The sequence below is a fragment of the Osmia bicornis genome, chromosome 3 (assembly GCF_907164935.1).
Source record: "Osmia bicornis bicornis chromosome 3, iOsmBic2.1, whole genome shotgun sequence".
Taxonomy (NCBI): Eukaryota; Metazoa; Arthropoda; class Insecta; order Hymenoptera; family Megachilidae; genus Osmia; species Osmia bicornis.
The window spans coordinates 1,732,389-1,760,323 of record NC_060218.1 but is presented as its reverse complement, the minus strand read 5'-3'; the positions used below and the strand labels follow the sequence as shown (position 1 = coordinate 1,760,323).

The window sequence follows — 27,935 nt, the reverse complement described above, 5'->3', positions numbered from 1 at the left end:
CACCACGTCGATAGGGTCAGCCTCGTCGAAAAGATTGCTTCGGGCTGTCAGTACCGATCGGCATACTAATTTCCATGCAGCTACAAAATACTGGACCATCGTACAGCGGCGCGATGGCGGTGACGGCGGCCGCCGCAATGAACTCTCAAGTTCGTTACAGATCTCGCTGTTTCAGGGGTTGTTCTACCAACCCGAACGAAAACAGTCAACTGTATTTATTGTACTTGCATTATCGTACTTACATTCCCATGGTTGTTGCAAATACTACATAAGTAATCGGTTTCCTCTTTGTTTTACTAAAAATTAGCAGATTAATTCTGGCTACACAAACTTTAGAGACGTGTGTTTTAAAAAGCAATTCGTGCTTCCATCTCGCGGTACTGATCGTACAATTGTACCACACCTTTTTTTTACTATGACCAATTCAAAAAATAGAGAAATTAAAAGAAATTAGCTATAATTCTGCGTATAAATTGTTACCTGACCAATTCTTCATTCGCTGTTTATATTACGATTGGAAAGGGAAGAAATGAAAAGACTAAGAATATGATCCGTATTGTTACCGTTTATTAGTGCGTTATTACATGCGTAACGATGATCGTAAACTGATATATCAAAATGATTAATCGATACGGATATATGGTACGAAACGTAACTATACAAATATATTTATATCACAGTCGTAGACAAAGAAATGAACGTTAATTGATATCAAGGTTATTTCGCGTACACTTAATTTTATTGGAAATCACCAGAAAGCACGGCCGATCTCGAGCAAACGTATCGGCACTAATTTTATCTCCAAACGCGAAAAATGTGATTTTTCTTCATTTTTTATGCGATACATTAGCAACGTTCGATTCGTCTCGTCTATCGCCACGACTCGATAACGTCGTAGAAATAGAATAATATTTCAACTTCTTTTATTTTCTTACTATTCTAATCTTTTTTTTTTAAACATTGATTTTACGCTTGTTAAATCCAACAGGTTCAACATGGGGAGGTAAAAATATAAACGCACGCGATATCGGAAAATGGCGTATCGAGAAACGACCAACATCGAATAACAAGCAAACCAATTAGTTCAAAGGCTATTATCGTTAGGACAATTTACATTAAAATCGCTCTTTTAAAGCGTAGGATGGTAAAACCAGTCTTGCCGTGTTTGTCGTTCGCGAAACCTTATGTATACAGGGCTATCGAACAATAATTTGTTAAAGACAATTACAATAATGCTTTGTCCGATGTGTCGAGCGATGCTGATTACATAGTGGGCGGATCGCGATCAAGACACATGGATCAAGTGGATCGACCCCTTTCCACGAGGTCGTTTTCCGGTTGCACAAAATTTAGGAACGAACAACGATAAGCTATTCCCGACATACGACCGCAAGATCGCAAGATTAACATTCGCAATGGATAGGAAGAAAAATTGGAATAGTTGGTTCAAAAATTCTACCGAGTAACCGTTGCCACATTCGTGTCAAAGAATTAATTATGTTTCCTACGGAAAGGTTCCACAATTATTCTAGATCTCCTTCTTTGGACTTTAGATGTTTGTACGTTTGCGGCATATTCGCGTTAAGCGGAAAAAACATTTCGGATATCTTTTCTATTCTCATTTGTACGACTGGATGGGTATTAATCATTTGCACTCTGGATAAAGTTATTGTAGGTACTAGTTTGAAAATAATTTATTCGAGGTAAAATACCCGTGAATTTAGTTGTCGAGCGGTATTTAGGAAAATTATAGAGCAAACGGTTAATACCCTTTCTATCACTTCTAGTGAAGGCTAGGCAAATAGCTTCGTTTTCTTATCGATAACGAGTTTCAAAACGAGTTTCCAACAATTATCTGTGGATTAGCTGTGAATTTGTTAAATGGACACGTACTATCGAACAACTAGAGCAAACTTTGAAGATCAACTACGATACCGATTGAGAATGATTATGGAACGATTCTAAACGTCCACGAGAACGATATTTAAGGATAGATTCTGAATTTGAAACATTCAAAAGTGGACCTTGTATCGATTATCGAGTTTTTGTGATAATCTCACAATCAGAATGAAATCTTTTGTACCTTCGAAACACCGTTTATCATTTTCTTTCTTTTTCGATAAAAATAGCCCATCATTTGGAACGTCTATAGCTTATCGATAACAGACGCCTCGCACTTGTACTGTTTGTTAAAAGTTCGGCAACCTTTTGCACTACTCTACTACAGTTACACTTTGATTCTTTCATTTAGACATTGAGAAACAAACGTGGCCTGTACGTCGACTACTCTTCCGACGACTGCTTTAAACTGTACAGTGACGAAACATTCTCCTTAGAGCTCGAATTTCATTGTTATTTCCTTTGACAATTGCCATCGATTTGAAAGGATAATGGTGTGTCAAGTTTTAGATAACGAATCAAGTTATCCTGTTCTTTATTCCCAACGTTCTTCTCTCTCAATGAAACGAGAAGTATCGACTTGACACGAACGATCCGTTTCTCCCGTATTCGTGCACACAGCTGTTGGAAATGATTCTTCTTAACAGCAGAGTATGATCGGCAATGATGAACAGCAATTTGCATCTTACGAGCTCTATAGATTGAATTTATCTAAAAACACAGCAGAAATGCTGTTGAGATGAAGGAAGGTCCAGGAGGAGTTACGAATCTGGACGTTGGTCTGACTTCTCCTTTTCTCAGAAGTTCGCTTCCAAAGAATTTTCCAGCTCGTTCAAAGGTGGCACCAAGGTTTGAAGCGAGAAATATCGCGATCGGTCAGCAGCATCGACGCTGGTTACGTGTTGAAATTGACACGGTTGACTGATGTTGCTCTTCGCTGGTAAAACCACCTTCTTCGGTACTGGCTTCTTCTTCTTCTTTCCGGGCACCGAAAGGCTGATGTTCTCCGGGCAGGAGACGAGTCGTTCTATGTGTTGCCAAAGATCGTTCGCTGCTTTAGGATTATCGAAACTGAGGCCAGCCAGGCGCGTGTGATCGGAAGAAAGACACATCGTGTGAAAAGCCGGTCCTGATACCTGAAACACGCTTTACCTTTAAATAACTTTCAAACCAACTATTTCTTCTTTATTTCTTATCGATGATACGAGGTTTGCGTTTGCGTATCTACAATCGGTTTACCTTGTACGACGACAAATTATCAATAGTCTCCCTCCATAAGGTGAAACAAGTGCCACGCTCGGCCAGCAGAATTTGAATCCGCCTCTTTGATCTCGATCGTGTTTCTCCGAGATCCAATACCACCACGGGTATTCCAGTGAATCGAAGTTCCCATCTTTCAGTCTGCGATGCGTTTCCCAGGTATAAATTTGCCAAAGATTCGCAGACAAACACCTGTCGTTAAGAAAACAAATTTTCTGCATATAAAAGTAAAACTTTCACGTTATTGTCAGGAGAATTTCAGTTGAAAAGTTCTAGAGACGAGTTGCGAAGCAGCCCCGTTTACCTGAGATTTTAAGCCCCGGAAAAATGTTTCGAGCTGCTCCCTCTCCATTTGGCTAACCGGTTCCAGACGAGATTCGTCGCTGTTTTCGGAACTGTCGCTACCCTCGTAGCTGGACGTGGCCGAGGTATCCGCTTCACCTGTCGACGACAACCTCCTCCTGGCGGCTCCGCTGTACTCGTTATAGTAGGAGGAACTGTGCAGCGAAAGATTCGACTGCAACGCAGGGCAGGACGATGCGTATACTGGTGCGTTCATTTTCTTCTGTAAGCAAAATTTTCATTCGTGATCGAGATTATTTTCGTCATAACATAATTTTATTCGTTTCAACATCAGATAGCATCGAGAGAGAAAATTCTGCTCCTTTCGCGAGCTACCGCGAAAGCCCATCGATTTCCTCGAACCGAACCCCCTGCCCTGGAGTCATGGTATCGTTCTATAAATAACCGCGACCTCTTTATCGGATGCTGCTCTCTGATAACAGCAAAATTTTCGATTAAGTTGCGTCGCTCTCTCGTGACTTGAATGGAATTAAGAGATTCGGTAAACGGTTCGGTTTAGAAGTAGCGCGGAAAACGCATGATACGAGACGAGAAGCGGGCGGGAGAGAGAATCGTTTGTATTCAACCACGACCCAGAACGTTTCAGTAGTTCCTTTCGTTTCCCTTTTTCGCGACCGGGTCGGGCAGAGAGGTGAAGAGAAAAAATGGGTCGTTGGCTGGCGGATACGGTGACGCAAGGGACGCCAGCGGCAGCGCGGCTAAAGCTAATCGGCCAATGGCGTTTTAGTCGACCCACTTAATCGAGGCGAGAAAAGTCCCACTCTCGTTCGACCTTAATTCGATCACGACACAACGCGACGCCTTTAACGAGCTACTCGTCTGACTAATTGTCCGGTCCATACGTTGCACCGTCTCTCATCGAGGAATTTCACGTTCGATTGGCTTCGTCTACGGTCTACGTCGACGGGAATCCATAGGATTTCATGCTGGTATTATGATTCTATGTTGCCCCTATTCGTTGCACGGACTCGCTCCTCCATTTGACCTGGCTCCACTTTTGTCCCCCCTGTCCAAAATATACGGGCCTGTCAGGTAGCAGAGACCGGCTAACAGAGCCTGGACGAAACACAATCTAAAAGGATAAACAGGAATGAAGAAAGTTTTGCTGAACGATACATCGCATGCCTCGATAGACCCGCATTGGTATCAGTGGTAAAGATACACGCGGATCGAAAGTTGAGTCGATCGAGATGGCAGCGTTCGTGCGCGCGAAACCTACACCGGAAGCGTTATTGTCTGCGTTAGAACGCACTCGGCGAGGATGCGCCCATTGTTTCGGCCCGATAACCACTCGACGCTTCTTCGCTCACAGATCAAGCTGCCGATAATTACGCTGGCGTACCGTTTCGTTTCACGTTCCCACGACGAAATTGTTCGACCGTGGGTACGAAACCTCTGCCTTTTTTCTTCTAACGCAACCGGCCGAGGAAACGTTGAAATCGGCATTGAAAGGACAAAAAAAGGTGGTACGCGTTTTCTAAAGGTGTCGACGAACGCGAAGAAACTCGAGCGTTTCTAGCGTAACGTTCCAAAGTAAAAGGAATCTGACAATGATCGTCGACAAAGCGGTGAGAAATATTGTACGTAGCTTTACCAACTACTGTATAAAGGAGGATGTACATAGGAATTTTATAAAAGCGTTCGAAAGCGCTTATTGGCATGTTGCAAGTGCCCTTATAAATGTCAACGCGTTAACTAACAATAATTAAAGTGGAAAGGAACTGGTGAACGCCCACGGGCCCACCAGTCCACAAGCATTATTGACACAGGCTGCAGCGGTGTAGACGAGGGCAGAAACGTCGACCAAGTAACCGCTCGAGCCAACCATCGAGCATAATTATTACAGAGACGCAAACGATCCTAACGAGCTATGGCGTCATCCTCGTCCACGACGTTTGCGTTAAGAAACCGTATTTCTTCTTCAACCAACCACTCTACCGATTCACGAAAGAAACTTTCTTTGTCAACGTTTGCGTTGCTTCAATCATTCGGACAAGAATTCATCATAGAAACTAACAAGTCTCGTACCCTCATTTTCCTACATCATCGTTGAAGCGATACCGCAAAACACGTGTCCTGCATTCCGTGGAAGCGTGTCTGCTCGATGGTTCCGGTATGAGAAGGACTCCGTTAGTCAGACGCGATTCTCTTCAAGATTCCTTCTCGAAGGTGCCTTTTGCACAATATTCTTCTCCAGTTGCACCAATAATAAAAACAGTTCATACCAATTTTCAACGTAACTACAAGTGTGCTTAACGCTTATTAAATATGTACAAAGACAGGGAGTTGACGACTGAAGATGACGACAAATGGCGAAGTGAAAATGGGGATAATTACGTGGGAAGATTTTGTATGCACCTGCCTATTTACCTGAACAAACGAGTTTTTTTCGGTATTCTTGTAGTAATTGTACTTGAAATATAATTGTCGCTCGTGAAAAAAGAATAATAGCTAGCTAAGAGTGATATAGGTGGTGAAGAATTTCGATAATTAACAGGTAGAAAAGCACAAGTTGCAGGAATCGCGAATGGTCGCAATAACGATTATGCAGAGGAGCTCTCAGTAGCGTCTGAGTGTAGTCTAGCTGCATGACACGGCGTATATTGCACCGGAGAGTACGTAGTACCTACGTACTTATCTGCCTGCATATATCACCGACGTGGCTTAGCTAACGTTACAGGATTTGCTTTCGAATTCTTACAGGACGAGAATGAAAACTGGCGAGACAGATCGACAGAAAGAGTTTCTCAACGAGAGCCACGCAATCGCGATATCTTATCGCATCAACTGAAAAATGTTTACCGATATGATTGCTTGTTAGTAATTCTTCGTCGTTCCCCCGGGTAAAATGCGATAAAGTGGAAACGAAACGCGGATGTTTTCGTAGGAATAAAATTGCATCAAAGATTAACAACTTCCGCGACTAGTTGCGATAAAAAGCGCTCTCTGACAAACGATGGCACCGATAAATGATTCACAGAGAGAGAGAGAGAGATAGAAAATCAAAGGATGCTAAAGGCTGCAGGCGAGTCAACGATTCGCAAGAAGCAACCGACATGCGAATAAGATAAGAGCGGCTATCTCGTAGAACGCGAGCAAGATATCAATTTAGAGCTGATGATTTGTTTCCGCCTACGTAGCCTCTTAGTCATAGAGTTCCCCGCTCGAATATCAACCGCGCGTTGAAACTCTTCTTTTCAAATTCATCCTCCTTCTCTTCTTTCGCCTTTACTTTCTGTTGCCTGTTGCCTTTACAAATTCCAAATCGCTTATCCCTTAGAGCCCGCGACTGTCCTCGCTTCTTTTTGGGCAGGGCACTGGGCCGAGTTCGAGCGAATCGTAAATTGTCAGTGACAGAGCTTGCGTTGTGTCATTCACGGAAAGTATCCAACGATTTGGAATCTCACAATCAGACACTGTTCGTCTTACGTGTCAAGGTGGGTGGTAGCTTCGTTTCGGACAAGTCTCCCTTGAAAATTATTACGATCATCGTCGATTAGATCATCAGAAGTATAAAAACGACGCGACGCTCAATGGGAATGACACTATCGTTCAACGACAAAACAGCCCACAGGAAAAGAGAATGGAAAATAGCAACGCGTTCGATTCTATCCGCTCGTTTAAAAGTTAAAACAAACAGCGTGGTATTCGAGCAAGAATTGTTGTTTCTTCTATGCATGTGCATTCGCGATGCATCGCGGTTAGTTAAATTCTAGTCACGCGTTCTCAACTTACTCACACGGTTAGTCATCGTTATCGATATCTACGTGTGCAGAGCGACCAAGTTTCTCGCTGTTTAGCAAATTAAACATCAACAAGTCGATAAGGAAAATTTGCTAGAACGTCGCATCGTTAATTACACGAGTTTCTTATCGACTATTAACGATTGTCCGGTTCGTCTCGCGATTTCCGGGTTCGATGCGCACGTAATAAGGAGGAGATTAAAAAATGTTAATCATGCGTCGCAGTATTATGTATGTACAGACAGCCATTACGTAAGACTCTCGAAATACGCTCATTCAGTTGCAAGAACATGGAAACAATTTCTGTTTTCCTCATTTGCTTTTCATGCACCATTCTCGGAATATTTCCAAGCGTATTACCTAAGCGTTATCGTTCGTGTAGGTACGTAGCGTAAGTAAGCGTATGAAATTGAGCAAATACAAAGAGAGGGAGGGTGCGGGTTTCTACTACGCGAATTACTAACAGAACGACGTTCACGCAAACAAGTGACTCGTTGTTCTAAGAAATTATTACGCGTCTCGGTTCTCCTTCGACTCACCTTTGAAACGATCGCGCATTTTCGACATTTTGTTTTCATCGATTCATTTAGAACATGAAAATGTTTAAAATTGAATTTAAACAAGCGATCCGCCGCGTTGCGCCGTCCGAAGGTTAAACCTTGACGTCAGATTTATGGATGATCATAGATGATAGAAGAAGGTAAAGATTGCGAACACCCTTGGTAAGCTTTTGATTTGGGAGGATAGTTTGCGCGCAGGATGGATCGATGAAGCAAAGCGCTGGAACGGGTTATCCTGGAAGAGGGGAAGCTGTCGACCCTGCGGCGCGGCGCGGCGCAGCACGGCCAGGCTGCGATCCTTGCCACGCCATGACGTCATCGTTCGCTATACTACCAGCTTCTCTTTCAGAATTCACCTAATCCAACACCACCAAAAGAAATTTACTCCGATTCGAATTGCATCTTTCGTGGACGATTTAAAGAGTTTGAGGAAGCTCCTTGTTGAGGAGCGAAAAATCATGAAACGCGAGACCGATCACGTCTCGACACGTCATAAGAACGATTCGTGTCTGATGTAGTGGAAAAAAAGGCGCAAACGAAGCTTCGCGGACAAACGTATGTAGCAGTCTGGTCACGTTCGAGAAACGTGCGTTATCGTCCTCGAAAAATAATAACACGCTCGCCAGGGCCAAACCATACTTTGCGCTTACCTCGTTCACGGATATCATTCCACGAAACTGCGATACTCTGCGTATACGCAGAGAAGAATTAAAAGCTGCATCTTTGTGTGAGATCATTTTTGTCTTATTCTATAATAGTAAGTAAGTAGGTTTGTAGGAGCGTGGTAACCGCAAGTTCTCAGAAAATTACGCAAATCGGATTCATCTTGAGAACGATTCTTTAGGCGGTCGCGTAACCAGTTTCGTTGGATCCTTGAGAGATAGCGATTCAATGATTTTATGAGTCGTAAGAAACTCGTGACATTAAAGTTGAAGGAAACAAAATCGATTGATTTTCTAAAAAAGACCTTGTGAATTTTGGATGTAGACGGCACCGAGTCTCCAACCACATAGTATCTACTTTAGATACTTCAAAAAGAATGGCATATACGCGTATGACGTAAACGAGGTGGCGAGGTTCGTTTGCCCTCGGCTGACTCGGGCCAACCGGATATGAAACAGACTCCCAAGGGTTAAGAGACATTAATGGACTAACAGGACCGTTAATGATTCATTAGCTCGTAGCAGGACCACAACGGTTAGCCAGCCGTTATAGCTTGCGCGGACATTCGAGGAGCCAACTTTAATAGCGTTTAATTTCGTTCCCATCGTCGGGCTGAACGATCTTTTCCAGCTAATCGTTAACAAGTATCGTTTAAACTGTGTTATACGTTTTATACAATCACAATCACTCGAATCGACTTCGACGATGAATCTTCGATCCCATGAAACCTATTTAGGTACCTGGCAATTTCGTTAATGTAACTTTAGACCTTGACACACTTCCAATAGTCGGTATATTGGATGGGCACACGTGAACCTGATTTTTCGTTGCTAGTTTACAATTAGTTGACTGACATACACGAGAGACGAGCTCGCGTTAGACAATGTTAACGTATACGGTGCTCCAATCATAAGACAGACCAATCATGAGAACGAACCGGCCGACCTACAAATCGCAAATTCGACCTTCTTCCAACCTGTCTTCCCGGTCACTCTTCCTGCTTCGAAAGAGGTTTTAGGGTCTCGAGACACGATATGTACGATATATATAATCGTTGGAAGGGAAGGACAATCTTGCACGCATTCAAGCCACTTTACATTACGTTTGCATTCAAGTCTATTCCGTTTTGAGCTCGGAAACAATACGGTAATACTTGAACGTGAATGAATATCATAGAATATTTATCTATATGTTCGCGTACTAGAAGAAGACCGAGCTCCATCAAGCTAGAAAGTCAGGAGGGCGAGAAAGTCACGAATCGTGCATTTGCACCGCCCAATTCTTTTCTAATAGGTCCATTGCGTGACGAAATACGCGAATGAGACGAAATAAGACAGGGATATCGAATATCGCTGCGTCGCGTTCGGTCGTATTTTGTTTCGTTCCCGTAATTCGTCACGCAGTGGACCTATTAGAAAAGAATTGGGCGGTGCAAATGCACGATTCTCCTTGCCACTGCGACTTTATAGCTTGATGGAACTCGGCCTTCTTTCTGGTGCGCGAACAGATATATCGTGGCGAGAAGCTTTACCGGAGTCCGATGTGCCCTGCATTCTTTAAATATAGTTAAAAGGGTTAAACCGTATAACGCAACAAACCTAATTCGAGAAAATTTTTTATACAATAAAACATATTTTGGATGATTCTTTTTACGGTTAGGCTTTTGAAAGTTTCTAAACTCCATAAACAATCGTACGCCATAAGGCATCGAACATTCCTAAAATTTTCTACGCAAGATATTTCTTGTTTGCTCGTTAGATAAGAAAAAAAAGATAGGAGCCCTGGGGTCAACTGCTGAGAAGAATGTACGTACTGTTCCCGGCATCGTTAAACAGAAGAAGACGGGAAACAAATAGAAAATTTCGAGGTAGAATTTTAAAGTATGGAAGAAATGGGTCAGCAATGAATTATCATTCCTTTTTCTGCCGTTAGTTCGATAAGAAAGGCAACTATTGTGTAAACTACCGGTATCTGCGATACACGGATTACTTGGAGAAGAAAGGGAACGCAAAGATGGACTGACGTTCCTTTGTAGCTGAAACTTTTTCCATCAGGCATTTCACCTGCCGGAAAAGAGAATGTGGAGCATCGATTGCGAGTGGCAGCAGACCTGTTTCTATTTGACAACAGATTGCTCAGTTCACTACACTGCGAAATGTAGTCTGTAGACTATAGATTGTAGACGCAGCGAATAACGTGAACAACGCTTTTCAATTCGCTTCTTCGCTTGGTGTCGATATATACCTTTGCCTCGTAAACTTCCTGTCCGCTATCGTTCCCTTCCAATTCACCGATCGTTTCGCGAATATTAAATCGATATTCCGTGGAAATCGATACTCGTTAATAGCTTCTCGTGCAACGAAGACGAGTAGTGGAAGGCGGTGTATAAGATGAAACCGGTTTAATTTCGCGCCGATTAACTGGAAGGTGTGCGTTAAATCCGGCGAGAGCAGTCGGCTTTAGGTGGACAATAATTCTTCCGTGGCCTTACCAGTCGCTCCGTGAGAAGAAAAACAGACGAAAAGGTAAAGAGTAAAGAAGAATCGGACAGAAGAGGAAGGAAACGAAGGCAAGAGGAGAGACGAAGAAGCGCTTGCTAAGTCTGAATGCATTCACACGGATCTCGTTTCTGACGACCTCCTTTGCCTTCTTTCCCCGCGGAAAGTATGTACGCGTACCTAATGTATATAAATTTCTTATTAAAAATTTCATTTCAAAATAGCTTTTACCTGCTCCCTGATACTTGTTACATATTTCCAATAATGAAAAATAATTTCGAGTAAATGAACGTCTCGTTTTCGATTGAAATTTTATTGAAACAACAAAATCGCATCAGTAAGCAAAGGAAAATAAAAATCTGAGCATAGAATGGAACGGTACAGAGATCGTTTCTTTTACGACCGATCGAATGTCACACGGAAGAAAGAGAGAGTTACGATCGGAACTGGTGGTATTTTGCAACACGATGCAACGCATCGCAACGGAAGGAAGATTTTTGTTGATCGAATGGAAAAGAATGCAGGAAAAAGACGCGAGTGTCGAGAGAAAGGTAAAGAAGGAGAGACTAAGAAGACCGGACGATAGGTCGATGAACTGGGCAGCACGGACCCCAGGGCCCCTTCTGTTCCTCTTTTTCTTCTCGCCAGTTCTCGTCGGCAAAAGTTTTGCATAGTCGCTTCGACGTACGGTCAACGAGCAGAGTACACTTCTCGAATGGCAGTGCAAAGTAAATGGTTGAACCCGTTCACTGAAAGGAAATAAACTCGTTCGTTTCGCCAAGCTGGAATCATCGCGTTACGCGTGAAATTCTTCTACGAGCGAACAATGTTTTGTTACAGACCGGTTCGACGGCAAAATGAAACGTACCGATTTCTCCGCTCGTAACTTTCAGTGTCGTGGGTGAACTGGCTTTGCGAGTTTCGGTCGATCGTAGCAGCTCGAACGGATATCCGGCGAATCGTGCGGTTGTTGGCCGTGCAAAGTTCTACATTCCCGATTTCTCCGACCGAGAGAATCGTACTCGAGGCGAACGCCGCGCGTCTACTTGTGCGCACGCATGGACGCATGCACGCATGCACCCATGCACCCATTGCACGCAAGCAACCGGGCAACAAACTATACGTACACGGTATAGCTACTCGTTCCACCTCGTTGCCCCTTTCATCCTCGAATTCGTTCGTTTTGTCTTCAACTAAGACCAACTTCTTTCCTCCTTCTCATTTTTTTTTTGTTTTTTATTTAAAAATTGAGTTGCGTTTCCTTTGCGTTAAATTCGCATCATTTTAGAGGAATTTTTCAAACGTATGGAGAGATCAAGAACGTTCTACCAAAATGCACTCTTCGAATCTGTTATCTTCGATAACCGTATTTTTCTTATCTCTCGTACGATGTAATGCGTCATAAATAGTAAACGCTCGCTTGTACCCACGAATTTAGGTGCTGCGCCCTTATTTGTACTTCAAGCTTGCTGGGCCTATATTTTAGGTCTTAGAATCTAGGACTCTAGCAGCTAGAGGAAGTAACAAATTTTTAATAATCCGTCGGCATGCTCGAGTACTAACAAACAGAAGCGAGAGATTTCGATGAATGAGTTTCGAGCGTAATTTATAAGAAAACGAAACGGAATGAAATTGTGGTTTGGTCGGAAACGTGGCGTCAAGCATGCGACGAATCGCATGCACGCGGCCTGTTCCTGACACACTGATCCAATTTCCATATGCCTTATCGGACTGTCCATTCCGTTCGATCGGTTTAGCTATTGGCTATTGGCATTTGACTAGGCGATTTCGTGGCATCGCGTTCTTTTCTTCGCTCGTAAGTTGGGCTGGCTTAATTTTCCCAATTTTACTTGTGCGTTTGGCACAACTAAATACAACTACGATCGAAGATTGAAACGAGAAATTGATTTTGAAGTTTGCATTGCGTGTAAATTAATTATCGTAAGAGGATAACGTGGACAACAGGTTTCAATCGCACGAATGATATCACGTCCGCGTAACATGACTATGCCCGATAAGGGAACAGACACACGGATTCAATCAGTTAATACCCTATACTGTATATCGAAAATCGCTTTCTGTCCAGCTCCATTTGTAGGAAAGGGGGAAAAGCATTCCGTGAGTCGAGTTTGCTTTCATTTGCTCGCAGATTGAAACAATTCGCAGCTTTCCGTGGTGTATAGGAAGAAGGCCGGCACGCAAACGCAGCCAGAGGCATTCGTGTCCATTCAACTTTACGACTCCTGCGCACGAGGACGATTCACGGTTAACGAACGCTTTGTTATCCTCGTTAGAGGAAACTAGCTGGAAGCAAATTCCCGTCGCCTCTAATGAGCTTAACGGACCGGAAGTGTTCGATTTCTTAGAATGGAGGAAAAGCGACGAAAGGCTGAAAGCTGGAAGTAATTCGGAGAAAAACGAGTTGCGCACAGATGCCCGGAACTAGCTCGACCGATCGAAGAAGCGCGAACGGCTGGAACGCGGAAAACGGAAAACGGAAAAAGTTTTCGACTTCCGCAATTCCTTTCGATATTGAAAAAAAGAACATGCAAATAATAACGATCGATACGATTTCTCACACGTTGCAATCCGGCGTGCACCTTCGTTCCTTTTCGATGCAACTGGATTACTGCATTACCGGATGCACACCCTGTTAACCCTTTCCCTTTACCCGGCAACCACTCTCACGGGGCTTCGTATATTTTACACCATCCAGCTTTCCAACCAATCGTCAATATTGATCGTAACGATACCGGTTCCTTCGGTCCCGATCGTGCTTGAATTTCCCGCCAATTTCTGCGCGACGATAAACAAAAGGAAAAAAGTACAATACTCACGTTCGCCGATAGTTTTGATTCGGAACAGTCTCGGAATACGTTTTTTCCACCAAATAGCAAACGCGGAACATTCAAATGCGTCGATCGAGCATGATGACGCTGATCCCTAGATACCGATCGACGCGTGAACGCGATCGACGCGGCTATCTTTCTTTGATTGATTGCAAATCTCCGTTGACGATCACCGATATTCGATCGAAAAAATTCCGCTTCGATTTTCGTGTAACAGTGGCGGCAAATGATTTTCACGACTCCAAAAGAGAAAACGAGAAGCGTTTGTAATATGGGAATGAGACGCGAACGGAAACGGAGCGGCGTATCGAAGCGACGCGACGCTCGCGAACAGTGACGGTAGACTGAGCTTCCTCGCGACTCGCAGAGACGCTCGGTCGCTCGGCGCAGCTTTGACGAGCCGACGTTGTTCCTCTACCTACACAGCCAACTTGCTGAGAAACACCCACAAACAGCCACTCGAAACACGACCACGAGCATCAACACCAGCGCAGATTCGTCGCGTACTTAAGTACGCGTATTGTGCACCATCCTCTGCACTCCACAGAGTCTAACTTGCTGCACAATTAATGCATACGTGTCTCTCTTCTCGCCTGTCTATCTATCCTCCTATCCTTCCTATTCTCCCTAGCCTGATTCACGCGCTGCTTATCGGCTTTTTAAAATATTCCTTGATGCTGGCTCGATTAAAAAATCCTGCTCCATTACTCGAATGCGAAAGATTGACAAAATACTTACAATTAGTCTATCACGAATATGAACAATAGCAGGAATAAAGACCTTTCCTAGCTGAAAAACGAGTCTGTTGATGGGTTAAACATCGTTAATATCGGTGTCATTAAAGTCGTCTATATCCTTGAACAGTTTGATTGATTAATTTTTATCGTCCATCATGAGGTAGACTTTTCAATATCCATCCATCCAGGTATAATAAGTCAACTGCGGGAAAACGGGAGAGGATATGTGGTACAGTCGATGGTTCGATTTGTTGTAACTAGAGGACGCCATGCGGTTGATTGTAACTAACAAATGCCTAAGTACTTACATAACTTGTTAATTACAACGGACGTCTCTATTCGTAGGAATGATATTACTATAGATTAGAATTTATTCAAGTTAGATGGTATTCTTGAGTTAGCAAAATTATTATCTATAGGTACATCTATAGATAAACGAAAGCATGAATGTATGGTATTCCGTGTGTTTTAAATAACATCGAATAAGTTTTTTCTTCTCAATAATTTATAGACAGTTGGTAATTTCGATCACAATAACATGTGCTTAATTATTAAATATCATTTTTCTAACGATTAAAATCAACGAAATCTAATGGGGTAGTCGATTGAAGTAATTAGCTAAATATTATCTATTAACTTATTATACTGAAACTTTTTTACAATAAAAAAATCGATCAACTTATCTCATTAGAATTAAAGCTACTAGCGAAGATAGAACCATAAACGTAAATGCAACCTGCGAAGTCGCCGAATTGCATTCATCTGAATCACAAACTGAACATCCTTTTACGTCGTCAGTGCAAACTGTGAAGTTTTTGTGAGCGCACCCTCTGACTTCGTTGTTTTCCCCCCGATCTGTAAACAGAAAATAGCTGTTATATTTTTGTGTTGTATACTTTCATCCATTGTATCTAACCAACTAATTTTTACGCTAAAAAAAAGAAAGAAAAAACAACATTATGCGATGAAGAAAGATCTTACTTATAACGAAGCATTGCCATATCGCTTGGTTTTCATCCAACGGCTGTACTAACGGAAAACGACCGATTACGCTTCTACGTTTTCTCTCAGTTCTAACAGCAACTGTAAAAAAAAGAAATTGTTAGTATCTTTAAACGTTATTATACACTAAATACCACGCTATTCCACCAAATCTCGTAGATGACACGAATACAGTCTTCAATTATTATTACATTTTGATAATACTAAATCTCCGGTAAATTAATTTTATTTCATCTTGTTATTCTTATGAACATACCGTTCAATGTTTCTGGCGGCACTTTCGTTGTTTCGTTAGTTGAAACTTCTGGAGGTGCTCCCGTTGTTCCGTTAGTTGTAACTTCTGGAGGTGCTCCCGTTGTTCCGTTAGTTGTAACTTCTGGAGGTGCTCCCGTTGTTCCGTTAGTTGTAACTTCTGGAGGTGCTCCCGTTGTTCCGTTAGTTGTAACTTCTGGAGGTGCTCCCGTTGTTCCGTTAGTTGTAACTTCTGGAGGTGCTCCCGTTGTTCCGTTAGTTGTAACTTCTGGAGGTGCTCCCGTTGTTCCGTTAGTTGTAACTTCTGGAGGTGCTCCCGTTGTTCCGTTAGTTGTAACTTCTGGAGGTGCTCCCGTTGTTCCGTTAGTTGTAACTACTGGAGGTGTTACCGTTGTTCCGTTAGTTGTAACTACTGGAGGTGTTAACGTTGTTCCGTTAGTTGTAACTACTGGAGGTGTTCCCGTTGTTCCGTTAGTTGTAACTTCTGGAGGTGCTGCCGTTGTTCCGCTAGTTGTAACTTCTGGATTTTCGGTAGGTATAATGGGGAGCGCAGGACAATCTGCTACCATATCCTGGTTCAGATTTTTACAATCCTCTCCATAGCAAACGTAACATTTTAAACCATTTCCTAGTTAAAAAAATACAGAGCTGTTAATGTTTTTCATCATCAAATTAGCAGAATTATTTGCATATTCAATAAAAAGACGTATATAGAATTTAAAAGATACAGTATCTCATTAATTAGCTGTTAAGACATTAGATAGGCTTTTAAAAATATTATTGATGAAATTGTATTTAGAAATATAACGCGATAGTAACATTCGGTTAGATGAATTTTTTTTATGTTTATGTCTAATCCTTTACCTGGTTGTATAACAGCAAGACCTAAGATAGCCAGTATGGCGAGAAGCCTGTACTCCCTCATATTTGCTGATTGTCCTTTTCAATGAACGTCGATACTATGATTGTTGGTACGCGACTGCTGCGAAGCTTGAAGAAATAGGAATATTCTTACCGTGCTTATCATGATAAATTTGCGCTTATCTGCGAAAAGTCCTCCAATCAATACCATTACCTTGGCGATATATGATTAACGCACACGCAAAAAAGAAAAAATCAGATATCATAAATCCGTTGTTCCCTTTTATCTGTTCATATTTCTTTGCCATGCTCATCCCTCGAGTTAACTGACTCACTCGCAGGAAGTAATATCGATAGTTTTTTCATCACTGTACGTATTTTGATCTGATTTTGCAATTACAATACTTATATCTCACGTCTGAAGAAATCAATGGAAAGATGTGTCACGTTAAACAAATCAAGTGTGAAAATGTTACTTAATGTCATATTGCTTTATCAGATGAAAAGCAAAAAAAAAAAAAATCTAATTGTATTTATCTTATTGATTTATTCGATATAGGTATAGAATATTTGGTAGTAATACGCATGTGAAAGTATTACGTAGAATTATCGGTACATATAATCATAGTTTCAACTATGGTTCTTACACTTATCGTACCATTAACGCGATAAACAATCTCCAATAGATAATAATAACGGTAATCAATACGTTGCGAATGATGCGCTGAAAAGATAAAGATAAAGAAGAAGAAAAAATTCTTTTATCAAAAGATGAATAATCGATATCGAATACACTTTTAATGCTCTACATTCTGCAGCAACAGATACTTAGAAGTGTAAAATTTAGAAATCTCTGTTAAAATTCGTGTCACCGTATCTCCGTGCAGATACCTACAATTTCCTGATCAAGTATAAGATGCAATCGTTAAGTCAATGAATTCAACAATAAGATCACTCTGTACGATTAATATCAAATTTCTCTTGTAATTAGAAGCGTGCCAATTGGCAAATTAATTACCTAAAAGTGTACGGAATAAGTGGTTAAGATTGGATATAGAATTAGTCAATCTGTTGAAGACCACTGTAAATTATTCGCAAAATGTTTCTTGTATTGGACAAATGTTTCGAATAGAAACTGTACGTGTTATCAAAAAAGATATACTTAGTCTAGGAATTGGTTATCTATTTATGAAGATAAAAACGTTACTTTTATAATTTAAAACTAACAACTCAACATTTTCCTTTTAATTGAAAAGAATGTAATACAATGAAAATTGTTGATAGGTATCTATCAATTTGTAAAATACTCTTCTTCTGAATAATACCGATCGCAATTTGTTCTATATTGCAACAAAGTGTTTGTTTTTCCGTTATCTTGACCGTAAATAAGGCGATTTTCATTATCACATGATAAAACGAATCGCTTATTCTTAGGTGCGATTAAAGGTGTTAGGTTTGCGACGAATTGAATAGCGTCGAAGTTTATATGTATATTACCACTTCAAATCATACCTAAGGCATAAAAGATTATTGTATAGTCATTTTGATCAGATATAAGCAATATCTATGATTTTTCTACACGCTTTTAGCAGATACGATAACTATAATACTTCGATGATTAGGATAATTTTGATGATTTTGATTACTATTTTGTACCTTCGTATAAGGCAGGACTTGTATGAATCTAATAAGAAACTATTTTCGTTTCGTAGGATCCCGAGGCAGGATTTCTCTCAGCTTTGAAAAAATACTTGCCTACGATCATAAAGCAATGTTGGATAAACGTTTCACAATGCGACGAAGATGTTCAAGTTACTTGTGAATCGTAAAACTGTATAACTTGAAATATATCGAAATTGAATTCTTGACGTAATCCCTGTTTCTTTTGTCGTATCGGCTCTTATCGGCTAATTAAGTGTCTGGCAGATCTACAATATCTATTTTAATTTCCACATCGATCCCGTGCGTATACCTATACAATATAGATACACGTTCACTTGCTCTTTGTTTTCGCGTGTTCCTTAAGCTTGTTTACTTGGTCGTTCGAGAAGGTAATGATGCAAAATAACTTTCCCGTCAAAACATTGTTTCGCCATTGTTCTTCCACGACTCGACGATTTTCCACTTTGGCTACCGCTTACACGCAATGAACATGCGTGGTAAGATACGCTCGAGCGTAGTACCAGTCGTACATTCTACGTACATAACTTAAGTATAATCGTTTCGTTTTACTACTGTATCATTGACATTGAGAAAGAACGAACCATTTCCGCCTTTCGAGTAGCCATTACCATGCATTTAGCCTCCAGAGTTCAGAGTAAGAGATTCCTGGAATGGGTCAGAGAAAGTCTGGGTTCATTGTTGTTTCAAAGTTTCTTTCTATCTTCGTTTCGAGTCAGATGGCATACTTTCTTAAACTAATCATCGGCAACTAATGATCATTAATCTGACGAGATACATCATGCCGCGAATGAAAATGAAATCAAAGTTTCTGCTTTCTTGAACGTTTAACGTTAAACAACGAAAACTGAACAAAATGTTTATGATACAGGATGAGGGAGGTGGTGACAAGTGGCAAGTGGTCAAGTTCAGGGCCATCGAGATCCAATCGGCCATTAAAATTACAAAACAAGATTCTCCGGCGATTCTGTACCAACTTTCACTGTATTCGCGCCACGTTATAAGACACGCCTTACAATTTGACAACGCGTTTTCGTTATGAGATTCGAATGCAAACTGGAGGGACGCAAATTTTCGAGAATTGGCAAAATTAATCTGCGTATATAGCTCAAAGAAATGCTGGCTAGTGTATCGAAAAAGATAGTTGGGTGTTTTACACGGTTCGCGAGAAAAGGTAACGCAATCGCGTCTCCTGCTGCGATAGCAGCCAGCAGCCAGTGATGGTAACGAGAAGGCTAAAGCCGACGAGTTTGCGTTCATGATCATGCTAGGGAAGAGGTAGGCTACTGGCCAAGTTCACGGCTAACGAGATTCAATCTGGTCGTACGTTTCTTTATTCGGAATAGCCAGCGTAAAAGCATCATCTTCTATTTGCGGAAAAGACGCTGTAAAATCTGAACCTTATCTCAACCCCGAATAACCATCGATATTTTAAAAGCTACGTTTCTTCTCTATAATTGCACCTTCCTCTTGTCGTTATCGCTTTTCTTCAGCTTTTTAAAGTAAGAGGTTGCTTTTATTTCATTCAACCCAGACCAGACCTCCGTTCGCTCGTTTTATCCCTGTTTCAAACCTTTACCCCTTCCGTTCCGTTCCGTTTCACGTCAAGCCACGCAGCGTCAACATTTTCTTCGTTAAGCAACAGAAGAGTTCTTATTGTTAACGCGTTGGATTGTTCGAACGTATTGAAAAAAATTCATAACGCGTAACGCGAAGGAAAACGCAGTGACATGCAAAAATGTTTTATGCAAAAGAAAGAATCATGTAACGTGTATGCAACTCTTATTTGATGCAAAGTTTTTAAGAATGCCGGAGACCGAAAGGGCTTTGCGAATCCCAAGGTATATTCTCCTTGCTCCGCCCATCGCCGTTTCCACACGTTCTCGTTCGCCACGCAACATAAGCCCCCTTCTGCCGTCTGCATCCTGGAATGCGGTTGTGCCACTCTATACCGATACTCCCGCCTACGTTATACGTATACTCAGCAAAGATGCACACGTAACAACGTAGGTAACAACCTTATGACGGAAGACGCGCAATCGACAGGTAATTCCCCGAATATTTTATCAAAATTCTGAATAAATGAAGGCGAGTCTCTGAGAAACTGTTTGTCCGTCTCGCAAAGGCAATAAAATATCTTTTTTCAAGATTTAAATGAGACAAAGAATCGCCAAACCTCGCTGCATCGCTTCTTCTTCCTCGTCATCTTTTACAGAGAAAAATTTTCCTAATGCAACGATAGATCAAAAGAGCTGAAAGTGTTACAAGTTTCAATCGTTTCTTTTCATTTATTCGTTATACTAGATCGATAAGTAGGTATCTAATTAATTGAATAAATATTGCAGCATCGTTCGAGGCCTTAAAAATGAAAAGTCAATTTGGACGGTATAGATTTGTGCGTGGATCGATGTCACGGTAGAAGGCTGCTTCGAACTGGTCGTTTATTAAATTCCTCCTCGATGTCTCGAAGATTCGGCGGTTCCACGAATCCACTGTCCTCGTATCGAGTACACCGTGAACCAGGTGATCTAGGAGGATGCACTGGATGTATGCTGCAACGACAAACCCTATTCGTACTATTTATAATCGGGATACTAACCTTGGCGTTTGATTTAATATTTCTGTAACCTTGAGGAAAGTTTCAAGTGGCTCGGGTATGTAATTACCTGGTGCATCTGGAGGGGCTGCTTTCCAAGGGTTCGTCGTATCTTCGCGAAAGCATCGTAAAGTCCCGATGCGCGGCAACCATTTTCTGTAGCCGTGAAATTAGCTCGTAATCGGGCGTGCAGATTGGCTCTGACAATAGTTTCACCACGGAGACACGGAAGCTTTGCAACTGTAACAGGAAATTAATGATTTGCCAGTTGAAAGCGTGTATTACTTGTCACCTAAATCGCAATAGAGACGGAGCGTCTATGCTTTTCAGTTTTTTTCCCCCAGAAATTATTGTGCTTCACCAAGCATCTTTTCAGGGATATTAATCGATCAAGCGATTAACCGATTGAACGATAAATGTAAATATTTCATGAGAATTGGAATTTCCTTTTAACGATTTACAATCGTCTCGACGTTTGTTACATTTTACTGCAAACATTTACACTGTGATTAAAGAGAATCGAGATAACGTTGCTGGAGAATATACGACAATCTAGCCCAATCGAAGATTTCAATGTAGAACTGCGATTATACGAATGGATATCATCGAGTGTCATCCAAATTGCTTCAATGGATTAACGAGCCTGTTGGCCTCTACATCTGAACAACCGTGTTCGTGATACGCATACTCGCAACCACATAAGCACGTTAGCATGTATGCAATCGAGATGCGAGATCAGAAAATTTTCGATGGCGCAAACTTTGCTCGATTGCGTACGAATACGGGACGTGAAATGAACACAATTGGAAGTTTCATATTCTTTCAGCACACATTATACTTTGACCTCGCGACTAAGCGTTTTTGGCGATCAAATCGCGAGTAAGCGAACGCATACGCATCGTCATCAACAATGAATCACATGCAAGACAGTTGGTTGCGTGCTGAATACGAAATTCGGTCAACCTGTACAAATTCTTTCTGACTTTGCTAACTTTACGAATTATACCTACGAAACAACTGGATTCTCGTTTCGAACCGTTCTATTTCGTGCCCTTCCGGTCTCGATAAATTGTTTTTCTTTGACATAAATTTCTGTCTGGCAGTAAACTGAATTTAATTGGCAACTTCATAATTTGTATTCGGTGTTATAAGCACAAGGTTATTCGTATGATTTGAATGGCCTACTTGAGACTCCCTTTTGGTAACCTCGGACAGATTCTGCTTGACCTGAGATAGCTCGTCTCTAAGAAGTTGCAACGAATGATCGTTTATAGACCTCTCTTGTTCGGCACTCTCGGTCACATTTCTCATCTGTTCCTTCAACATCGTTAACTTCCGGTTGCATCGAGTTCTCAGCATCTCGCTCTCCACCAGACGCTTCTGAAGCTCCTCTATCTTTCGACTGCGCTCCAAAGCGGCTATCTATTTTCAAAAAGATACTTGTACTGCACAGGTATCGACGATAAATCATCGAATCGGATTTTATCACGTACCTTATAATCCGCTGCTTCCGTCAATTGAGCGCTTAGTTCGCGATTTCGCGATTTCTCCTCCGAAAGTTGAAGCTGCAACCGGTCAATTTGCTTCGACAGTTTCTTCACCCTTCGAATCAAATTTCCGAAATAATATCATTGCACAAAATGTTTATTTATATGCAACGATTGGTTCCAGAATATGTAGGTACCGACCGAAGATTAGCTTCGTCTCTCTCGCTTTGCAATAACGATTTCATTCTGACGCTGTCTTCTTGAAGCGACAACTTTCTACGAAGAAGATCTAGATGAAGATCCCTGCGCTGCAATTGTTCCCGTAGCGTTCTTACGCGGCGTTGCAGTTGATACACCACCGAAGTCTAACCAGAAACAGAAGAAAAGAAGAAAAGAAGAAAAGAAAGGAAGGATAGTAACGCTTGCCTAATGACTCGCCAACGATCGAGCGACAGGGCCAGGGGTTTGACTCGCGAAAAGCAAAAATTTCTACTTTCGAAAGTTTACAAGAGGCTTACTTCTTTCATAGAAGGAAGCTCATGGAAAGATCGCTCGCGTCGAATCCTCGGTAAGCTGGAGTAGTCGTTGAACGAATACTGCGCGACCGCGGACGAATACAGGAGGAGGAATTTGCGACAAAGAAACATACAAGAAACGAGAACATTAGGAAACAGACTAATACCAAGGGAAGAACGAGACGTTATTACTCTTACCTTGTCCGCCAGTTTGTCGGTTTCCAACCTGGCCAGTTGTTCGGCTCGCACCAGAAGCGACTCCGTTTGTAGTTCGAGGCCCATTTCTTCCGAGATCTCGTCCATTTGCATCGCTTTCCCGAGCCTCGCTAAAAACGTAAGAAACTGGAGAAGAAATTCGTTGGCCCGGCCCCGTGCAACTCGCGCTCGTTCAACGAATTACCGTTTCCTTCTCCCTAAGCAGAGACTCCTTCGACAACTCGCAACTGGTCAGCTCGGATTCCAGCTTGCGAACCTTGCTCTCCAGACTCGAACGTTCCTCCTCCATATTTCGCATCTTGGTTACGGTTGTGTCGATCAGTTCGCTCTGTCGATTAGTCGAATCTGTCGCCGCGTTTACCTTTTCTCGAAGATTTTCAATGCTCTGACGAAAGAAGGATAAAACAGAACTTAAAACGTTCCGCCAAGCTGACGCTGATAGAAAAACATCCGAAAAGATAAACGAAATACTAGAGCTTGATCCTTGTTCTCGGCCAGAATTTCTCTGATGCGATCCTTGATAGAATTCTCGTGTGACTCGACGTATCTGTTCGATCCGCTGACGAGTATCGCTAAAGATTCCAACAGATGACGAAGTTCGTTTTGCACGCGGTGCGCCTTTTCTTCCCGATGCCTCAAATCCTCTGCGAAAATAGAGAAGCAACTACGAAAATTCGAGCTGTGGGCTCACAGATCGAATAAACGGTTCACCTCGTAACTGACAGATCAACGCTTCTTGATTCGATAAGTTTCCGGTCGCGTTGCTTATGCTCCTGTTCGCGTTCACCAATTTATCCCTTAGCTCGTTCAACTCCCTTTCAGCCACCCTGTACTGCATCTCAAGGCATTCCTTGTCCTGATAAATCGATTTAGTTACTCGCTGGAAAGTACCTACCTCTCGCGAGATCTGTGACCTACCATAAGATAGAGAAAATAGGTATATACCTGTCTGAAACGGTCCAGATCAATCGCTTGCGAGGACGTTTGTCGTTGAAGCTGATCCTTCTCCGCGACCGCACGGTCCAAAGCATCTCGACAACTTCGGAGATCCATCTCGATCGTCGACAACTGCGTCTCGAGGTTGTTGCATTTCGCGCGAACACGATTCGTCTCTTGAACCAGCTCTTCCGTCTTCTGGATTACCATCTCCGGACTTGGATGAACGGTTTCGCGGTACTCAACGTTCAACGCGTGTGCCAGCTTTCGAGTGAATTCCTTTGTCGAAGAAACATCGAAACGTTACGATTGAAACACCTACAGCAAAAGGGCTTGCTTTAAGGATTGTCGAAGATGAAATTGAACCTGCAAGTTTGAACGAGCACGCTCTTTCGACTGTATCTCTTCGGACACTGTCTGCTCCAGCTGACATATCTTCTTGTCGCATTCTCGCACCTTTTCCTCGTGATACTTCAAGTCCCTCTGCAAACCCTGTATCGTGATCTCGTTTCTGCCTTGAGTCGCGTAGAGAGTCCTCTCTCGTTCTTCCAGTTCCTTTAACGTATGCAACGCTTTGATAACTCGTATGATCTCAACGCATTCGCTGGTAGAATTCGCAAACGTATGTATGCATCTACCTACCTGCCTATCTACCTTTTTAATAATTTAGAAACGCGTTACACAAACAGACCAAATGTTTCACATACCTAATCTGTCAGAGTTTGGAATTTTTTTTGCTTTTCTTTGTTTTTTTTTGACGTACATCATCGTTTTGCTGCATTGTGAAATTACTCACGATTAATTGTATTATCAGAGGGAAAAATCGACAAGCAGGAAATTGCGAATCGACACACAAATTGCGTATTGGTAAACGATACGCGGAACGCGGAGAGGAATGCTTTCAGCGAACACATTGGAAAGATAAAAATGATTGATTTGCAAAACGAACGAGAACGAAACGTAACCTGTATACGTTTCTTTAAACTGGAAACGATCGCAGTCTGCCTGGCTGCTTGCTCGCGAAGCTGATCGACCTCTACCTCCAATTCCACGATTCGTTGATCCCGACTTCGAATCAGGCTCTTCGTCTCTTGAAGCTGGATCACAGAGATGTTTAATATTTCTTATTTCATACGCTTATTTGCCTTTACTTGCAATTTACCTACCTCGGACACCAGACGGTCCCGCTTGTACTCGAGAGCCGCTAGCTCGCTCTTTAATGTGGTTGTTAAATCGTGATTCATGGCTTCCTCGTGATCGATCTAAATCATCAGATTCAACGTTCAACCACCGTAATCTCCTTCTAAAACTTTTAATCTTGGATACGAATCAATCTACAGTAGGACATTAGTTATCGAAACGTATTTCGGAACAAGACGGATCGGGTTATCGACAATCTTTAGATAACGTTTATTGGTGTTCTTTAGTAATCGTATAAGTGATCGATTCTTAAGCGATCATTAATTAATTTTCCCGATTATCCTATCGATGCAGCCAGTTTTATTGTCGTCCAAACGGATAACTTGAAATGAAATAATTTTCAAAAATACACTGCTCCTCGACTGCTCGCGAAGTTACACGACTCTCGACTCTAACTGAAAGCTCGAAATGAATATCTCGTGTCTTCGATCGGTTGGTTTCGTCGGAATATTTTTAAACACGAAACTTACCGTTGGATTCGTGTGTACAATTGTTTCGCGTATTTATATCGGAAGATCGATGATACATTGTGACTCGTTACCTGCAATAACAGCTTCTTTATGCTTTTACAATACACAGATTCGCTTTACCTTAAAGAAAATAAGTCCTGTTAAGGTAATTCTTTGGGATATAATGATAAATGATTTAAATGACAATAGCAAAAGTAAGAAATTACTTAATGAAAGAAGCATAAACGTCAGTTATGATTCAACCAGGGTTTATTTCAAGCGAAGCTACATGTATAAGCGATCGCGAACTAGCTTCCGAAAGTATGCGAAAAATGCAAAAAACTCATTAGCCAGATTCCAGGGTTCGGAAAAAGAGCTGGTGGAGCGTAGGTGGTGGAGGGTGGTACATCGATAGAGGTGTACAGAGACAGGTAGAATCGATTCCATGGAACGCTATGGCAACCGAAACCTTGCATCGTGCGCCAGTCGATACGGTTTCAACAATTGCTCGAATACTTTAGGCACAAGCTGTATGTAACGTTATTTCAGCGCAAAGGGTTAAAATATAATAGAAAAGGAAGAGAATCCAGGTGCTAAGGAAGAGGATGGCAAAACCAAGAAAGCAAGAAGCTCTATGCGCCTGACTGTTCCATAGATATACATAAAGAGTGAACTTTGCCAGTGCGCATACTCGTCTACAGAGAGCTTTGTGATTATTGCAAGTGTTTATTGTAGAGAATAAGCGGTGCGACCGGGTTTGTCGTGGTAAATGTGTAACCTGGAAAAAGGACCTTTCGAGGAGACGATATGCAGAGACTTTGGAAAATCTGTAGATCTTCTTCGTTAGTATCCTTCGGTTCTCGCGATTCCACGATCACCTTATCCCTCTCCCCATCCCTCTTCCGCTCCCAGTCTCTGTCTGTCTCTTCCTTCCTGGACATCTTGACTCGCACCCTCGAGTCCTTTCACCTCGATCAATCGACACCCATCGGATCAAGACGATTCGAAGGAAAGATTCGTCCTCTTTCTCGATATCTTTCGGCGACACTTTTCGGCCGACTGATATGCTTCTTTCAGGTGCAAGCTTGAAAGCGGTAAAGCGTTTCCAACGAGAAGGAAGCGTCGACGCACAGCGAGCGAGCAACCATCGACTTACCAATCCCCTCGGTGCGGCTACCTCGAGATAATCGAAATTCATCGATCCCTAGAGACCACCCTTCGCTCTTCTTTTTAGTTTCCTGGGACGAAATATCGATAACCACGTATTTCTCGAATAAATGAACTTTTTCTCCCGCAACATTTTTCTATTAGTTTATGGAAAAGTTTATAGAAAATTCATGTAGAAACTCTTCTGAAGAAAACCATGCGTCATCCATAGTTTGATAAATAATTATTATTTGTACTAAAAATTATTTTAGCTAATGAAAACACGAAGTCTCAATTGTACAACTTTTTCGGGATGGTACCGATTTAAGCCAGTGTATATTGATACAAAAGGCCATATACCAGTCGAAACGCATTCTTTTATTACTAAAACAATAACATTTTGTGATTCACAAATGTCGCTTCGCTTTTATAGCTAATAAATTTGTATGACGCTCATAAAAATGATAGTATTCGTTAAACGCGATTATTTTAATGTTTGTCTTGGAGTATAAATAGCGCTAAAACGTTCAAATTTCATAAGAGTACAGCCAAAAAACGAAAACATGAAAGTTTCGAGAAGCCTGACAAGTGCAGCAATTGCTCTGATAAGCATGCTCACTTATTTCGCAATAGCCATGGCTGCTCCAAATCCAGTAATTTAATTTTATATTCAGTTCAATCTTACTCAACGACTCCAAAATTCGCTTGATAATTTTAACAAAATTACTTTTTTTCAGGATCCTGCACTAAATCCGAAAGTTATAGCATCTTTGGCCGGCAAATAAATGAGGAAAGGACATCGTGGAAATGTTTTGCAGGTTCATTTATACATAAAAGTATAAAACTTCCTTATATATAATGTGAAAACATTAAATTTTTCTTAGAGAAACTTGTTGAAAATTATATACGTGTTGTATTTCAAGTGTTTCCAATGATTAAAAGGGTATTAGCATGAATATGAAACTTTCATTCCTATTTATTTTTTCCTACATACAATAGGTACAGCTTTTGATTGTTAAGTTT

The 27,935-nt window shown here is 41.6% G+C and overlaps 3 protein-coding genes and 1 long non-coding RNA gene across 11 annotated transcripts; 1 reads left to right on the top strand and 3 right to left on the bottom strand.

Moving 5' to 3' along the window:
* Nucleotides 1–545: 545 nt before the first annotated feature.
* Nucleotides 546–14,222, bottom strand: LOC114872645. 2 transcript variants are annotated; one of them, XM_029180054.2, is made up of 4 exons: nucleotides 13,824–14,222; nucleotides 3,464–3,724; nucleotides 3,139–3,351; nucleotides 546–3,035 (listed from the first exon to the last, which is right to left on the bottom strand). In XM_029180054.2, exons 2-4 carry the CDS (start codon nucleotides 3,716–3,718, stop codon nucleotides 2,697–2,699), a joined length of 807 nt encoding a protein of 268 aa, XP_029035887.1. In that variant the 5' UTR covers nucleotides 3,719–3,724; nucleotides 13,824–14,222; the 3' UTR covers nucleotides 546–2,696. The 2 variants fall into 2 exon arrangements, with proteins under 2 accessions (XP_029035887.1, XP_029035885.1); XM_029180052.2 differs by lacking the exon at nucleotides 13,824–14,222 and adding an exon at nucleotides 5,551–6,454.
* An 833-nt stretch (nucleotides 14,223–15,055) lies between these two features.
* Nucleotides 15,056–16,814, bottom strand: LOC114872646 (mucin-2-like). Its single transcript, XM_029180055.2, has 4 exons — nucleotides 16,691–16,814; nucleotides 15,831–16,454; nucleotides 15,554–15,655; nucleotides 15,056–15,427 (listed from the first exon to the last, which is right to left on the bottom strand). Exons 1-4 carry the CDS (start codon nucleotides 16,749–16,751, stop codon nucleotides 15,252–15,254), a joined length of 963 nt encoding a protein of 320 aa, XP_029035888.2. The 5' UTR covers nucleotides 16,752–16,814; the 3' UTR covers nucleotides 15,056–15,251.
* A 3,821-nt stretch (nucleotides 16,815–20,635) lies between these two features.
* Nucleotides 20,636–27,353, bottom strand: LOC114872660 (coiled-coil domain-containing protein 170). Of its 7 annotated transcripts, XM_046285192.1 has the most exons (16): nucleotides 26,923–27,270; nucleotides 26,558–26,850; nucleotides 25,284–25,379; nucleotides 25,083–25,214; nucleotides 24,484–24,672; nucleotides 24,127–24,396; nucleotides 23,893–24,037; nucleotides 23,653–23,825; nucleotides 23,366–23,566; nucleotides 23,164–23,307; nucleotides 22,969–23,046; nucleotides 22,652–22,815; nucleotides 22,457–22,565; nucleotides 22,149–22,385; nucleotides 21,034–21,203; nucleotides 20,636–20,934 (listed from the first exon to the last, which is right to left on the bottom strand). In XM_046285192.1, exons 2-16 carry the CDS (start codon nucleotides 26,705–26,707, stop codon nucleotides 20,778–20,780), a joined length of 2,415 nt encoding a protein of 804 aa, XP_046141148.1. In that variant the 5' UTR covers nucleotides 26,708–26,850; nucleotides 26,923–27,270; the 3' UTR covers nucleotides 20,636–20,777. The 7 variants fall into 7 exon arrangements, with proteins under 7 accessions (XP_046141148.1, XP_029035928.2, XP_029035930.2 ...); XM_029180095.2 differs by having other exon boundaries at nucleotides 26,558–27,270; XM_029180097.2 differs by having other exon boundaries at nucleotides 20,636–20,919; nucleotides 26,558–27,260.
* A 98-nt stretch (nucleotides 27,354–27,451) lies between these two features.
* On the top strand, nucleotides 27,452–27,868 carry LOC114872661. The gene is made up of 2 exons (XR_003788804.2): nucleotides 27,452–27,565; nucleotides 27,650–27,868. It is a non-coding gene; the product is annotated as an uncharacterized LOC114872661 (long non-coding RNA).
* The last annotated feature ends 67 nt before the right edge of the window (nucleotides 27,869–27,935 follow it).

Bases quoted from the DNA above. Each gene is read 5' to 3' on its own strand.
- LOC114872646 (XM_029180055.2), bottom strand. From the start codon at position 16,751: ATGAGGGAGTACAGGCTTCTCGCCATACTGGCTATCTTAGGTCTTGCT. The intron at 16,455-16,690 runs GTAAAGGATTAG...TTTTTTAACTAG, and splicing joins TCTTGCTGTTATACAACCAG to GAAATGGTTTAAAATGTTAC. The intron at 15,656-15,830 runs GTATGTTCATAA...TTTTTTTTACAG, and splicing joins GCCGCCAGAAACATTGAACG to TTGCTGTTAGAACTGAGAGA.
- LOC114872645 (XM_029180052.2), bottom strand. The intron at 3,352-3,463 runs GTAAACGGGGCT...TCTTAACGACAG, and splicing joins TCCGGGGCTTAAAATCTCAG to GTGTTTGTCTGCGAATCTTT. The intron at 3,036-3,138 runs GTAAACCGATTG...AGCGTGTTTCAG, and splicing joins ATAATTTGTCGTCGTACAAG to GTATCAGGACCGGCTTTTCA.
- LOC114872660 (XM_029180095.2), bottom strand. From the start codon at position 26,707: ATGTCCAGGAAGGAAGAGACAGACAGAGACTGGGAGCGGAAGAGGGAT. The intron at 24,673-25,082 runs GTTACGTTTCGT...CATACGTTAAAG, and splicing joins GTTTAAAGAAACGTATACAG to GAACTGGAAGAACGAGAGAG. The intron at 22,816-22,968 runs GTAAGCCTCTTG...GTTTCTGGTTAG, and splicing joins AGCTTCCTTCTATGAAAGAA to ACTTCGGTGGTGTATCAACT.